This window comes from Arvicola amphibius, chromosome 10, assembly GCF_903992535.2.
Source record: "Arvicola amphibius chromosome 10, mArvAmp1.2, whole genome shotgun sequence".
NCBI lineage: Eukaryota > Metazoa > Chordata > Mammalia > Rodentia > Cricetidae > Arvicola > Arvicola amphibius.
Genome location: NC_052056.1, coordinates 5,688,074 through 5,704,183, shown reverse-complemented (window position 1 = coordinate 5,704,183; position 16,110 = coordinate 5,688,074). Strand labels below are relative to the sequence as shown.

Here is a 16,110-nt window from a genome sequence, read left to right as displayed (position 1 = left end):
AAAGGAGTGGTCTTTTACATATGTAATTAAGTGAAGGACCTTGATGTTTTTGTGAATGACTTCGGTATAAATCCAATGATGTTTGACCTTTTAAGAAGCATAGGGAGAGGGGTTGAGGGGTTAAGAGCACTGGCTGTTCTTCCAGAAGACCAGGGTTCAATTCCCAGCACCCACACAGCAGCTGAACTGTTTGCACCTCCTGTTCCAGGGGATGCAACACGCTCACACAGACCTACATGCAGACAAAACACCAATGCATGCAAAATAAAAAATAAATAGATTATTTAAAAAAGAAGGAAGAAGCAGAGGGAAAGACAGAACAGAGAAGCTCAGGTAAAGAGAAAAACAGAGGGGAGAGATGCAGCCATGAGCCAAGGAGTGCCTGGAACTGGCAAGAGCTAGAGGAGACAGAAAGAGCCTTCTCTTGGACCTTCAGAGGAAGGGCCGTCACATGCTGCCTTAATGTCAGAACGTGTAGCCTCCAGTCTTGAGAGAATAAATTCTCATCGTTTAAAGTCACTCAATCTGTGGCCCAGGTGCCGTGTCAGCCGCAGAGGAGCAGCTGAGCTGCCACTGTTGACACCGACTGTAACAGTGATCAGTCACGGGTGGCATTCCCTGCCTGGTGTTTCTGCGTCCTCAAGACCCACAAGAACACCTCCCACTCTTGTTTTGCAAGGAGGAAGATGGAGACTTTAAGAGGTCAAACTTCTTGCTCACGGTTCTAGGGTGTCTGTGGTCGCCAGGCTGTGCCAGTTTGTGGTGGTACGCCTTTTTCCTAGCAGCTGAGAATGTGTGCCTTTCAAAGCCTCTGCATTTTAACATCCCTATTTAGGAGTGCACAGACGGCCACTTTGTAAAGTTCCAAGGACACCATTTAATTCACCTGTGCGCAGCCTCCAGATTCATTAGTGTCAGGGAGAACTTCAAAACCTCGGCAGACCGGGGAAAGAATATTTGATCACTGAGACAGAGACCCACAGTAAATTATTTCCCCTTGTAATCAGAAAAGGTGTCCTCAAGGGACTAGGAGAATCTTGAGAATATGGGTGGACCTCTCTAAGTATTGCTCATGAAACGATTTGGAAACCAGGTCCTATTAAACCGTGGTTTTGGATTACAAAGGTGGTGTCAGTTTAAGTGGTAAGTGATTCTCTGAAGGGCTGATTACGTATTTGGGGGCAAGGTCAATACATAACACATCAAGGTCATGCACACTGCATTGTTTTAGGGACCTTGGTGCTGCACCTGTGCCTATCCTTGAGGTGACAGACTGTTTTAGCCATCTCGTGCTCAAGAGACGAGAGACCAGGAGGAGAGGATGGCAAGCCCAGCTTCCGCCCGTACATGCATTCCCTTTCGGATATGCTCAGAAGCACAATATTCCAATTGGATTTCTTTTCTCCCCATTTTAAAAGATAAAGTACTTCCAGAAGATGACACAGTAAGGCACCCAACATAGGGCCTCATAACGCCAGCATTGGCATCAACATCTAATTATAATGCAATGCCTTCGATCCGGGTCTCCTATGGGAGTGGCCCAGCCCAGCACTTCTCGACGTCTGCCAGAACTGTAGCACACCAGTCTCCGAGCCGGGCGCACAGGCTCACCTTTCCCCACTACCTTACTGCATGCACCTTCAAAAAGGTCTGGATTTAAGTCCATCACTTACAATGCCGGACATGGTAGGAAATGTTTAACCTCTGAGCGGAGAGTTCTGCGTTTCTGTCTCTATACCACCCCACAGGATGGCTGAGAGAAAAGAACATGCAGACGGGGAAATCTGAGCTGTGCCCAGACACATCGCAGGGAGGCCAAGGAAAGTTATACTTTATAGCAAGAGGCTTAGATTGCTGGTCTGCTAATGTCTCTGGCTTGGGGGTTTCTGTGTCAGTATCTTTACACGTCATCCCCATCTCCCAGGAAAGGCGGAAGCCATGCCATCTTCTAAACCAGAATCCGAGACTCCACATGACTCACCGGGTTGCCCAGAGTCATCTCTGAGTGGGAGGTCTGAGGGCGCAGGCATCATTACCCCAGAACTCTAGTCTGTCCCCTCCCCGGCTGTAAAAGGAACGTAGGAAAGGCCTGAAAGCTGGCGGGAGGCATTAACGATGGTGTCCTGACTTGCGTAAACCACGACAAAATGTAAGCCATGACAAAATGGCTCTCTGTTCCACTTTTAGGCCTGCCCAGATAGGAAGTTGAGATTAACCTCAGCTCTTTTAAAATTAAAACCACAACAAACAAACAGTGGTTGGGTGGCATGGCAACCTTCCTCCCCCCCCCCCCCCCCCCCCCCCCCCCCCCCCCCCCCGTCCATCCCGCCCGTCACTGGAGAGGTCTATTGGGTAAGGTAAGGAAGGGTGATATTCCATACCCACAATCCTCTGCGGGCAGAGCAGAGGGGTGGGGGTGGGGTGGCTCTGGCCTGGCAGTCCCTGCCTCTCCATAGACCTCTGGCAGTCACGGGCATCTCTGTGAAGCTGGAAATCATTCCTGTGTCTTTACGGCGCTCCTCAGCCCTGAGCACTTCTGGGACTGTCTCAGAGCGCCATGAACCGTGCTGTGTGGCTTAGGTAGACATGGGTGCCCTAGGGCTAAACCTGGGCATTAACTGTCTTTAATGCCAGGAGCAAAGTAAAGGACTGGGCTGTTACATTATCCCTGCGAATGTTTGGATTTCAGGGGATGGGGGAACCCATTTAAGGTCTACTCAAAACCAGACTTGTATAAAATAGTATTTTCTTGTAGGGAAAGAGAGGAGAGGAAGGGGAAAAGGAAGGAGGGAGAGAGAAACAAACAGTGGGCATGGTGATGGAGAGAACACAGGGAAGGGTTTTACATGCTATATCGTGAACACAGGCCTGAAACTGTGTCTGCCATGGGGCAAGTAAATCCCTGCATATCAAATTCATATACTGCAGGGGGAAAAACAAAAATACAGTCCACACATTCTCTGAGAGTAGCAATCAGGCCTCTAGAACACTCTGACTCTGATATCAAGTTACGATGTGGAGAGTCACAGGCACCCACCACCTGCCCATGGCCATGCCTCCCGTGCCTGAGTGGGCCGCTCCAAAGGCTCAGGACACTCCTGAGCACCCACCACCCTTGGCTTTCGCTAGGGAAGGGCATATAAGACAGTGAAAGCGGGTCAGGTTCACCGAGCCGGCGGAGGCGACACTTTGAATTTGTTCCCACATGACTTGGTTTTGCATTGGCTTTAAAAAAAAACCCTTTCTTGTTTGGGTTTGGCTTTCTGCACGCAAAAGGCCAATCTCATTCTCCAGCCACAAGTGGTGAGTACAGCCACCAGAGGCCACGAGAACAGAGCCCTCGCCTCGGTTTTCCCACATGGACTCCCAGAAAAGACACGTGGAGCCAAATGATTGCAAACACAAGACAGAGGAATCTCCTGGAAAATTTCATTCTCCTGGTCCCCAAGACCGTCTGTCTCCCTAAAGTGTCACCACAGAACTACTCTGTGGGCTCTCTGGGAAGGTAGTGTGAGTGTTCTGAGTGACTAGTCATTAAGCACCAAGAAACGAAGGATTTTGTGGGGCCCCCACACCCTAACGACAGCCTAACTCTTTGTTCCACTCACACAGAGGAGAGGCACACTATGTGGTGATGCTGACCGCATTACGTGCAGCTCAGGTTGGCCTCAAGCTATCTAGATAGCCAAGGCCAGCCTGAACTCTTGACTGCCTACACCTCCCAAGTTCTGTGAGAGTTGGCCTGCACCACCATACCTGGGGCATAGACTATTTTACACTTTGGAAAGTGTGAGCTTTTGTGAGCCCTGCATATGTTTCTTCTGGAAGAGAGCAATTTGCTCCGAAGCCCTCTCACATAGAGATTGCCTGTGTGTCCCATCCGGAGCACAGGGGAAGCTAATCTTTGCTTTCTGTGAGAAGCGGTGCCCCACTCCTGCTGCAGGCCCTCGGTCCCTTTCTGCAGATTGGCCGCATTCTTTCCTTTGGGGCGAATGAGCCTGCATCTCTGCAGGAGTGTTACTGCAAGCATATCATATCCAGCTGTGTCCCACCTGGCACAGGAGGAGCGCCGTTCAGATATTATAATGGTATCTCTGAGCAAACAGAGCCGGCGTCAGCAGCCCTACCGCGTAAATGCACCGTGAGTGCTATCTAACTTGGCGCAGAGGGTCTGTGCAGCTATTGCATCTTACAGGTTTGTGCAGTTTTTGCAGCTCACAGTGCTTTTGCAGTTGGTGACTGCCCCATGGAGTGAAAGGAACTCACAGCCCTGATCTGAAAATACTGTGTTGGATACAGCCACACGCATGCATGCCTCCCGTCCTTTATAGTGTGCAAAGAACAAATATTAGATGCAGATTTCACATATGATCAGAAGACAACAAGAACTTGAGAACTCCTCACCTTTACCTTTCTAGATGTGTATATGTGTGCATTTATACATACATACAAAAGTGTATGGCTTCAATACTAATGGGTAGGTAAGAAAACAACATAACTTAAAACCCCCCATCTGCTTATATACATATACAAAGGTAGCTCATTGTATCTGCAGGCTCTATAGCTAAAGACTGAACCAATGGTGGTCTGACAATAGTTTTTTAAAATGTACACATACCGAAAATAAATTTTTGTTATGAATCCCTAAATGATACAATTTAGCGGTTGTTAACTGTTGTTTCTGTAGTTTTGTATCGGTAGCATACCAGATGCCGGCAGCAACGAGGAATGAACTAGAGCCTCCAGGAGGATGCACACTGTGCTAGGACCTATGATGTAAGTGCCGGGGCACTGTGGATTTGGGTCCCTGGAACTGATACTCCACAGGTACCAAGGGATGCATGTGTACATCCACTTACACACACGGATGGATGTCCATAGCCATGGTACATCCACTAACATACATGATGGATGTTTATAGCCATGCTCAGTCAAGAGAGAAACTTCTCAGTCGAGAGAAACTCAACAGGTGAAACACCGAGACTCGGCTTTTCTAATGAGCTCCCACTGGAGGCGTGGCTTTCAGGAACGCCCTCAGAGCGCCCAGGGGAAGCCCTGGCAGCCTGGGTGGGCTCTGTGCCCGGGACTTCAGCAAGGACCAAGGGCAGTGGGCTCCACGGGGTACTTACCCTGCATCTGACTCTGAGGCTGTGGGTTAAAGGCAGTGGAGTGGTTCAAGGAGGCCCGAGGGTTGGGCGTGGGGGCTGGGTGGTGCGGGCTGACCCTCATGGCCGTGCGCCGCAGCTGCTCCAGTTCACTGAGCCTCTCGGAAAAGGACAAACTCCCGGGCTTGGTTTCATCTAGTTTCTGCCGATGTCCTAGTGTAGGGACCGGGAGGGGAAGGGAGGAGGAGGGAAGGGAGGTAGGGAAGGAGGGAGGGAGGGAAGAGATCAGAAAACGCATTGTGGAGGGGGTCTTTTCTTATCTCCCCCCCCTCCCTTCGCTCCCAAGGTGAGCTTGTTGGAATTGCCGCTTGGGCTGGGGGCCCAGGGCCATCCTTCATCACACTGGCCACTGGGCGTTCCCTTAGTCTGGGACTCCGCATGCACCCAGCTCTCTGCGCGTCCCAGGTGGGCAGAAAGAGAGATACTAGGGAGTGGAACTGATTAGAGTGGCCTGGGAAAGAAGCCCATTGCTTGTTGGCTGTTGGCCACAGGCTGAGGGTTAAGCCATGGTAGCCAAGAAAGGTGGCCTCCCCTGGGGTCATGAATGCCCTGACGTCTCGCGAACCCGACCAGAAGCAGGTCTGAGAGGTACCAGAGTGGGCCATGGAGCTCAGCAGCATGCCCCTTCAACAGGAAATTGGGTGCAGCTGCAAACCCACAGACTAGCGGGGAGATTTCCTGTTCCAGGCAGGTAGGCACAGGGCAGCCCTGTCCCAGACCCTTCCTCCTTCATACAGGCTCCATGAAAAGCATCCTTTCTTCTCTGAAGCCCACTTCCCTGGACACACCCCTAAGAGGGAAGAGGCAGAAAGGTGCAGCCTAGGCCTGTTCGGATATTCCTGGTACGCCCGGCCCTTGGGAGCCCAGAGGGCGTGGCCAGTTGGCCTGCAGAGCTTCCCAGGGACCAAAGAGTGAAAGTGGACTGGGGAGACTGGCTCTATGGGCAGTAGGTGTCCCTATCACCACGGAAGAGCAAGCAGGGGCATTCACGTGGTCCAGCAGGGAGGGCTGGGCCTCCAGGTTTCCCTCGTCCCATCTAAACTGTTATTAAACTAGAGATTATAGCAGAGTCCGGCCTCCCACACAGGAACGAACACAGCCACAGATGACTTGGGAGAGCCATTCTCCTCAAAGAGGCCAGCTCACCCTGAGGGTTTATTTGACTGTGCCACAGCTCTCCCCGCCAGTGGTCACACAGCCTCAGCACAAGACAGGAGAAGCCACTGACTTCTGCCCATAGAAAAGGCTGCTTCTGGTACCCATCCCAACGGGAAGCTCGACAGAGGACCCTAGATAGCATTCCCCCAGCACAGGGGAGGAGCAAGGCTATGAACGGTACCCTCCCTGTCCCCCAGTTCCCAATTGCTACAATTATAAAATTAAGTTGTAGAAGTTGTGTTATGGTTTCAAATCCCCGTGGCTTGCCGTCTCTTCCTGCTGCGGGCCCCCTTGGCACCGCTGACACAGTCTCAAATTCCAGGCCAGAAAAGGGGCCTACTATATTGCAGTGATTTTTATCACTAACAAGACCTGTTTGGCTCCAAATGGAGGAAAAATGCTCCAGAATAATATTTGTGTAGTTCACACGCAATGTTCCCTCCTTCCACGTATCACCAAGGCAAATCTGGACTGTCATTCAGAGAGGCAGCTCTCAACACTCGCCTCAGACACAAACACCCTGAGTCACGCAGGCTCAGACGGCGTACATGTGAGAGGCCTCTCAGAGGCCGAGTATTTTAAGCTCTGTGGACAAAAGAGGCCAAGTCCCTGACTGCTTCCTTCATCTTTTTACCAGCAGAAGTACAAAAACTTCTTTTTCTAGAACCTTCTACTTCAGTCAGCCATAGCACATGCCATTTGATGTGCAGCCTTCTCTGGCTCTTCCCTCCTCTTTGGTTGTGACAGAGTCCCACTCCTCACCATACTGAAATGCCTCAAGCTCTCTCACAGGGAAACAATCCCGGCTCTAAAGCCATTAAAGCATGGTGTGGCCCCTTGGTGTGCCTACTACGGTCGGTTTCATGCCAGTCAAGGACTGAGAATGGGGGAAACATGACTCGGGAGAGCTGTACCGCCTAAGAAAGAATGTGGACCAACAGGGCTTCCAGCAGGGTTTGTCCAGGTCTCAGCTTCACATCCCGAAGGCACCTAGTGGCTTGCTTTGAACAACCCTGTGAAGGTCAGTGTGTGTGTGTGTGTGTGTGTGTGTGTGTGTGTGTGTGTGTGTGTGATGATTCTGAATTCAGAGCACTTGGTGTGCTGGTGTCTCTGGACAGCCTTTGATGAGTGGCTATTGGAGGACCTGCCTCTATAAATGTGGGGACCAGGCCAGGCAGTGGTGGCACACACCTTTAATCTCAGCACTTGAGAGGCAGAGGCAAACTCTGTGAGTTCGAGACCAGCCTGGTCTATAAGAGCTAGTTCCAGGACAAGCTCCAAAGCTACAGAGAAACCCTGTCTCGAAAAACAAAAACAAAAAAACCCTACAAAAACCAAACAACAATAACAACAACAACAACAAAAAAAAAGAAACCAACCATTCAACTAACCAAACAAACAAAAAACTTGGGGACCAGGTCACTGAGAACCCAAACAGGAATAAGCCATTTGGGGCAAGCCACTGTGTGGCCAACACATGTGACATTATTTATTTTTATTTCTCTCCCTCCATTACTTGATGGTTTAAAAAAAGTTCTAATGTGTGAGCTGTTTTGGTACGAGCTGACACCTGCCAAAATTGTAGTCATTTACAGAGATTAGCTGATGACTGTCTGCTTTGACAGGAATGCCGGGGCACAGCTCTCCGAGCTCTGCCTAAGCCCTGAGAGTCTCACGCTGGCTTTAATGCTTAGGTTTGGGGAATAGCTCATTCCACACTCTCCCCATGTGCATTCTGGGAGTCTGTAAGAAAGGTGCTGCCTGGGAGGAAACCTGACCCCCATGTTCCCAGGGAGTTAGAGAGTTATAGCACCAGGACACGTGTAAAGTGGAAGACATTGTCAAGTTCAAGGTGTGGTCCTGATGCATTTACAACAGGGAGTCCAGGAACACCTATTCTCTCCTGAAATCATCAGGCCTCATGTGCCAAACAGCAATATTTTTGTGGAATATAGGAGCTTCCGATAGAAACCTTCAGGCTGGGGGAAAATGAATGCTTTATATCTCCAGTTTCTGGAATCCATGTGCCATTAAAATATCAATTTGCTCCTGAATTCTAAACACAGGAGCATGGGAAATGCCCACTATGAAATCTGCTCTCCATTCTTACTGATTACTGGGCCCTGGAGGAAAGCAAGGCATTCAGTACTGGAACAAACCAGCGTGGACTATGCAGATCTAAACCCACACATGCTGGTAGCCTGGGTTTTCGAGTTCACTGGGAGTCAGGTTCTAGAGTGCGGCTTCAAGCTGTGGCTACCTCAAGACTAAGTATGAGTGCATTTTACTGATGTTCACACACAGAGCTGAAAGGGACTCACAAATCTTCTATTAATATTTTTTTTAGATATTTTGGGAGAGAAATACTTCTCAAAATGTTATCATACATGCAGAGTTATCGGAAAACAGCAACAATGGCAAAAGAAACACATAATAAAATAAACAAGTACCCTTTGGTGCATTCGTTTGATCTTAATCAGATCTCTGTGGTTCCCTGAGGCGGCTGTGTCAATCAGGGCGGGCCTAACGTCATCATATTTATGACAGATAGTGAAGTCAGCTGTCACTTTTCTCCTGTTAAATCTGAGTGGAAAAAGCACACATAACTCTCCAAACCTCGGCTGCCTTTTCCAGGCTGCCACTGTGGTCTGTGGCTGTAACTGTAATACAGCCTCTGATCCTCTGTGAAAGGCAACAAGGTTGCCACCTTTTCCTGGAAATGTTTGATTAGCCAGTCAATGTCAGCTCCTGGTCTGATAGGAGCGTAGCGGTGTTCTTGATGGACTGCATGGTATATAAAAGCCTTGTCATGACGATCGGATGGGAAAAGTTTGTGCAAAATGACCACACTGAAGATTCTCTCTCTCTTCGTGTGTGTGTGTGTGTGTGTGTTTGTAAATTGTGGTTCTCCTAAAAGAAAAGTTGAATATTGTACATTCACTAAGATGACATCTGCATTTCAGAAAATATTTTCAGTCAGTCCAACCCTAGCTACATGATCTGGGTATAAAAGGCTTATCCTGCCTTTGATTGGCGGCAGTGTTAGGACTGGGGATAAGCAAGCACAGCCAACAGTTCCCCTTCTTTGTGTCGCAGCCGGTGGCTAACTTCCAGGGTCATTACGGTTTTAAAGTAGTGGCACTGAGTGCAGCGGTGACCCTTCCTTGAACTGTCTTGCAGGTAGCAAACAGGCCTTCTCTCCAGCGACCCAGCCAACTTCCAGTTAACTTAACTGTTGAGAAACATCATCTAATATTCCATACCCTTCAGATATTACAGAGCATAGGGATCTAGCTCAGTGAGAGACCACTTACTAGCGTTCACAAGACCCTGAGTTTCACCTCTAGCATTGCAAAAAGTGAAAAGAAGGAAGAAAATGTTCCAGTTTAGTAAACATTTAAATTAATTAAATTACATTGAAATCAATTCACATACTATACATAAAATACGTAGTATGTATGCTAATATAGATCCTAATGCATTTTATATATGTGTGTCTTTATAGATTGTCTAATGGCATATGAACAGAGATAGTTTCATTCCCCCCCCCCCAATTTCCTCTCATGCCATAGTGCTAAGATAACAGGACACAGATGCCACACTGGAGAATCAGAGATGGGCCAGAGAAATCTGTCATATTTTTAAACAACAGGTGACAAGCCAAGTTCACAGAGGTGATGCCATTTAGCCCATGTCACACAGTCAGATGGAGGAAGAATGTGGGTACATAAACATCCCCAGATCCCCAGATCACACCCAGAATGCCAGTTCAAAATTTTGGTTTTGATGATCCCATCCCTGCCCAAGTAAATCAAGAAAAGTGACTCACAATCCAACAGCTTCTAGGTCACAGGCCATGAGAGGGCTTGGGCTCCTACACTCTGTCTTTGTCCCCAGTTTGCCCAAAGAATAAGGAGGGCCAGAACAGCACAGCGGTCTGCAGCCAGCTGCGGGCACTCCACTTCTGGAGCAGGTTTCGGAACCGCCCTGAGGCTCTCGCTAGGTGGGTGGAGAATAAGGTTCCTTAGAGCTCCAGTTTCTAGAAAGATCTGTGCGCTGCTGATGTTGCTGGTATTGGGCGTGAGAGAGGGGAGGAGGGGCTCCCCTGACTGGCCTGTAAACGTCCCAGGAGCACCACTATTCCTCTCTGACAGGCTTCTGATCTGCTGTGGGCCGGAGAATAAAACAATTACGATCTGCCCTCAGTGTCTGTGGGGTTTTGATTGCCTGGCTCCGGTCAATTTGCAAGTTCGTGCTATTCTTGATGTAAACGGCCTCACGTTTATACCTACGGCCCACACAATCTTCCTTTACTCTTGTAATCACCTCTAGGTGATTTCCAATACCTAAACAAACACAAATGATGGGCAGACTTTGTAATGTTGTAGCTTTTGGGAAACGACAAGAAGAAAAGTCTTCATGCTTAAGACAGCTGCATTTTTAAAGAACATTTTTATCCGCCTTTGCATGAATTATTATGTGTAGCATAAACTAGCCCATGTAGCATGACATAGCGTGTGTAGATACCAAGGCTTGTGGTAGTCTAAGCTCACGGGCACTTGTGATGGCCTTGTTTGGTGTGAAAACTGGTGGCCCTCCGGTTTACTTTAAAAGTTCTTCGATACTTGCAGAGAAACTCTTCCCTGGTGACGGGAACGTCATGTGCAGCTGTGAATAGACACCTTTGCTCAGAGCAGTGGCTCTCAGCCTGCCTGACGCTGTGACTCCTTAATACAGTTCCTCATGTTGTGGTGACAACAAACATAAAATTATTTTTATTTCTCCTTTATAACTGTATTTTTGCTACTGTTATGAATAGCAATGTAATTAATTTCTCGGAGATAGAGGGTTGCCAGGGAGTCGCGACCCACAGGTTGAGAACTCCTGGGATAGCCGCTTCTCAGAATTCTTGAGGAAGCAGCAGCCTTGCCATAAGAGGGAATGTGGGGAGAGCAGGAATCGCCATGGGGAGCTCATTCTATTCTGGAAAGGCAGCAAGTAAGACTTCCAGGTGCCCCTGAGGACCAGGGTGTAAATGTAGCACGATAATCCTTCTCCCCCTGAGAGGCAGCCTGGCACCAGGAGACATTGCTGCCTGCCTGGCATGCCCCATTGCCCAATCTAAGTCTGTGCTTCCTGCAGACTCTGCTGCGGGTAGAGTGGGTCTCTTCATTGCTCCGGCTCCTTATCTGCAAGCCTGGAATTAAAGGACTAAGGTGGATTACTCCCAGGGGCTCTAAAAGCACCTGTGGCCATTGCATCTGCCACCACCCTCTACTCAGCCGGGTCTTGTTGGTGACTCCAAGGGTGGAGTTTCTTCACAACTTCATGGGACACCATGACTCAGGCTTCTTAGTTTCTTTCAGGTCTTTAGAGCCTATCCCCAGTCTGACCATTAGGACGGTCTTTCGAACGCTGACTCCCTCTGTGTATGTGCGTGCGCGTGTGTGTATGTGTGTGTGCTTTCACATGCCAGATTGTCATGTAACTCAGACTTGTCTTGAACTCACTACATGGTAGAGGATGACCTTGAACTCTGTTCCTTCTGCTTCACCTCCCAAGCACTGGGATGGCGTGTGCATGCCACCACACCAGGTTTACACCCTGCTGGGACTTGAACACTGAGCTTCTCCACGTATGCTAAGCAAGGACTCTATCCACTGAGCTCCACCCTCAGCCTTGGCTTTTCTCACACCCTCGCTGTGTCACTGCGGTGTGTCTGTGTCCACTGATCCCTGAGTCCATGGAGACGCCATGTTACTCCCCGTCTTAGGACCTAAGGTGCCTGGCACACTCTCGGCTCAGGGTGAATGCTGGCTAACAACCAGCTAACTCAACACCAAGAAGCCCAGAACTTCCGCAGTCAGCGCCACCCACCCTTCATTCCCTGGACTTGAGGAAAGCAGGGCCCATTTGGGCAAAGGAACCAAGAACTAAATTGTGTAACGGCGGTGGGACTGCTAAGGAGCTACCTGTTGAGGCAAACTGTCAGGCCAAACGGTGGAGCTTCCTGAGGAACCGTCCTGTCAGAGGGAAATCACTCAGCAAAACCCATCCACTTTTCCTTTCACCACCCCGAGGAATAAGACAAGTCCTCTGTGCAGAGCAGAGGACAGCACGCTGGTGTGAGCCAGCAGTAGGAGTGGCTGCTGCCTTTTCCCTGTAGCGAGTACCACACACACACACTTACACCACACATGCACAGACCACATACTTATACTATGTGCATTGTACACATCTATATACACATCTGTACAAGGCAAGCCTACACATTTCTTTCAACTCATATATTCACTATGCCTGTATAGAGTAATACTTCTATCACATCATACATATTTGCCACATACAAACATACATGTGTTTATATATATGTATATCACATGTATGTAGTACTTGTCTACCACACAATGCATATAATAGTAATATAATGCTATATATACACATGCATGTATATTCTATGTACCTATATCACTCATACATATACACATAACACAGTACACATATACGTGTTCTATATATGCATTATATACATTACATGCAATATTATATATAAATCACATACATATGTAAATATATAAACACTTTTTCCAAGACACAAAATATCCTGTCACCCACACATTGAGCAGTAAAACTAGCTGAGGCCAGATCAAGAGCAGCAACTAACAGTCATAGGCCATGGGCTGACAGGGTCTTCTACTCTTCCTTTCTGGTCCTCCAGGATTCCTCTCTTCCTTTCTGAGCCCCCAGGACTCCTTTCTCCCTCCATGAGTCCCCAGGTCTCCTCTATCCCTCTCTGGACCCCCAGAATTCAGGGGACAAAAAGCAGATGCTATCACTCTCCATTCTGGGCTCAGTGGAACAGACTTTAGTGTTGTGGCTCCCATGGGCTCCTGATGTCCTGCACCTTCCTGAGAACAATTGCCTCTGTAGCCATTACCTCCTGCTCTGTCCGGTGACCAGAAGCTGTCTGGTCATCTTGTGCACTTGACCAGAAGTGGTCTTCTGTGGGGGTGGGTGGCAGGGTCAGCCTTGTAGGAGGGGTGCAGGGAACTTACACATGGCAAGGCTGTCTCCTCGGCCAGCCCATAATCTCAAGTGTTATCAACTCTCCTTCATGCATTGTTCCTGGATCCTTCCATAAAGCATAATTAAAAAGTAACCTGATATAACTGTCCATATCTGCCTACCAGAGTAGTTCTGACTCGACAGATTTCAGGGAAGGCTAAGTCTGGGTGGCCAGGCAAAGGCAACATCTGGAGAGGAATGTGGACCTAAAATGTACCTCGAGAGTCTGATCTGGCTTTGGACTTCATGCCTTCAGCAGGGCAAGTCCCAGGTTGCACAGGCCTGAGAGGAAGGAGAAAACTTCCTAGAGGCCCCAAGCTCTACCACCACGCTTTGTGCATGGCCCAAGCAACTCTGCGTTTCTCACTTCTCTGAGTTAGCTGTCCTTCTTCTCCTATCCCAGGAGATGCGTCACATGATGAGCGCCGGTACCAAGCATGTTTGTACAGAACCCACATGAACCGAGGCCCCTCATGACTGAGTGATGTCTGTAGAACCTGGCTAGATGAGGGAGTGGAAGCCTTTCTCTAGGATTCTGAGCAAACAGCATCAATGATGATTTCTGTCCTTCTGTGCTTAGGACAAAGGATAGAGAAATTCCCTCTGGTTCGTCCAAAGTCTACCCACCAGCCCCAGGGCTCTCCATGGCCAGCTGAGACTTCTGACTGTCTCAGATCATCAATACCAACGGGAAGCTGGGGATGTAGCTCCATGGTGAGTGCTGGGCTAGCATGTGTAAGACGTGGGGTTTGCTCAGTCCCTAGACCTGCAGAGAAAAATGCCAACTGGGGTTCTAGACTGGCCAAGGAAGTGGGACCAAAGAGCCAGCACACAGCCAGATGCTAGGCAGAATTCTCTAATAAGAAAACCAACAGTTCCCTGTGTGTGTGTGTGTGTGTGTGTGTGTGTGAAGCAAAACAGCTTTCTGTCATACTTCAGGCTGTTTGGAGCTGCCCCCAACTTTCAGCCTCTGTGGCCTATGGCAGAGGAGGGGGAGGAGGCGTAGGCAGAATCCTGTCTACCAATCACCACAAGACTCCATCCACAAGTGGCCACGGACCTGTACAGCCCCATAAGGAACATGCCGGTTCTGTATTGGCCTGGTGACATGAGAAGGGACAGTTCTAATCACCACAAGCCCCAAGTACCCGCTCAGTCCTACGGTCACCGCAGGAAAAGGGCGAGGGGGAAGTATGGCTGTCTGCCTAGCAACCCTGGGCAGCATTCTCCCTCTGAGCCTTTCCCAGATTTGACAGTGGTGGGCCTTGTTCCTGACCACCTAGGGGCTGTCCTATTGGAAGCTGGTCTGGTGGGACCCAGCTCCTCTCTCTGCTGTCTTCAATAACAAACCCACTTTTAAAATGAGCTTTTGGGGCCTTTCTCTTTCCTGCATCTCTTCTCAGCACTCCAGTGAGGGGATAAACTTGGAGCCTAGCAAGAGAGCCCCAGAACTGGGCAGAGCACATTGTTGTCTTTTCCCAGCCCGATGGGGCTCCGCCCCACTCCCTTCCTGCTCTCCTCCCCCCCACCACGCCCGTACCCCCTCCTCCACAGCTACTTCTACTTCCTTCATTTTCTTTGCGGCTGTGGCTGAGATATAGTAAGGCTACTGTACAGGACTTTGAAAGCAGGGCCGCCGCGCAGGGCTTTCCAGACTCCATACACGCCAGCTATTCTCTACCTTGTTTTCTTTGGCTTCAGGTTAAGCAGCGCCGAATGAGTCAAACAGTATTAACTTTCAATAGGGAAGTGGTGTGGTCAACCAAAGCTGTTTGTGGCTAGATTGTGAAGATAGGTAGGCCAGGTAATGAGGAACAGCCCGGAATACGTGAGGAGGCAGGAGGCAGGCAGCTCTGCTCGGCCACACTCTGGCAATTAACTCACCAGAACTCACACCATTTTTAATTTTTTTTTTTCAGTTGGCTGAGGAATTAACGCCAAGGCCTCTGACCGGGCAGCTTTGGGAAGTCGGCCATTAGGCTTGGACAGTTGAGCACTTTGTGGGTTTACAGATTTTTTTCTCCTTTCTTCTTTTTTTCTAATGCTGCCGAAGTCATGGGAAATAGGGTTTGGATGGTTTCCCTACTCAAGCCTCGAGCCCCTCCGCTCTGCATGGGCCTTTCTTCATGGCTCTTTGAGGCAGCTTGGGGTGGGTGGACGGATCCTCCCTCTGACCTGGCCCCTTCTTGCTCCCCGCTTGCCCCTCTCCCAGTGACCTCCTCTTCTCCGTCTCCTCTTAGGGACACAATCGCAGAGCAGATCCCGACCCGTCTCCTGCTAGAAAATAGAAGAGGATGCTTGGCAAATCCAGCTGCTACTGGGGACCTCAAGTCGAGCTTTCAAGGGCTCCTAAGTGCCTTAGCCCTCACCCCACTCCCTCCCAACTCTGTAGATGACAAAATTGAGGTTCCTGCAGACACTGAGGCAGGCGGCAGGGCCTGAAGGCTTTCCACTGGGCAGTGCCCCCCGCCCAGGGCTCAGGAGCAGTGCAGAGAACAGCCCCGCCCCAGACTCAGATTTCAACCGTTTCCAGTTCTTTCTCCCTGCCCTCTGCTACTTATTTATTTTGAGAATGGCTGAATCACCCTCCGGATAGAAAAGATTCTCTGATCCTGCCCCCGTCAGTGTGTCAGCAGATGAGCGGGGGCCAGTGGTCCCCAGGGCCTCAGCATCAAGTTGCTGCAGGTTTGAAACAGGCATCGAGTGTAGGGTGTACCATTTC

The 16,110-nt window shown here is 49.4% G+C and overlaps 1 protein-coding gene across 2 annotated transcripts in view; it reads right to left on the bottom strand.

Moving 5' to 3' along the window:
* Positions 1-16,110, bottom strand: part of Runx1 (RUNX family transcription factor 1) — an 88,118-nt gene that overhangs the window by 32,498 nt on the left and 39,510 nt on the right. Inside the window, exon 4 of one of the 2 annotated variants that reach the window (XM_038345490.1) lies at positions 5,130-5,318. The exons of the other annotated variant lie outside the window; for it this stretch is intronic. Within the exon in view, the coding sequence (XP_038201418.1) occupies positions 5,130-5,318 (189 nt within the window). The remainder of the gene's footprint in view (positions 1-5,129; positions 5,319-16,110) is intronic. 2 annotated transcript variants of the gene reach the window in all.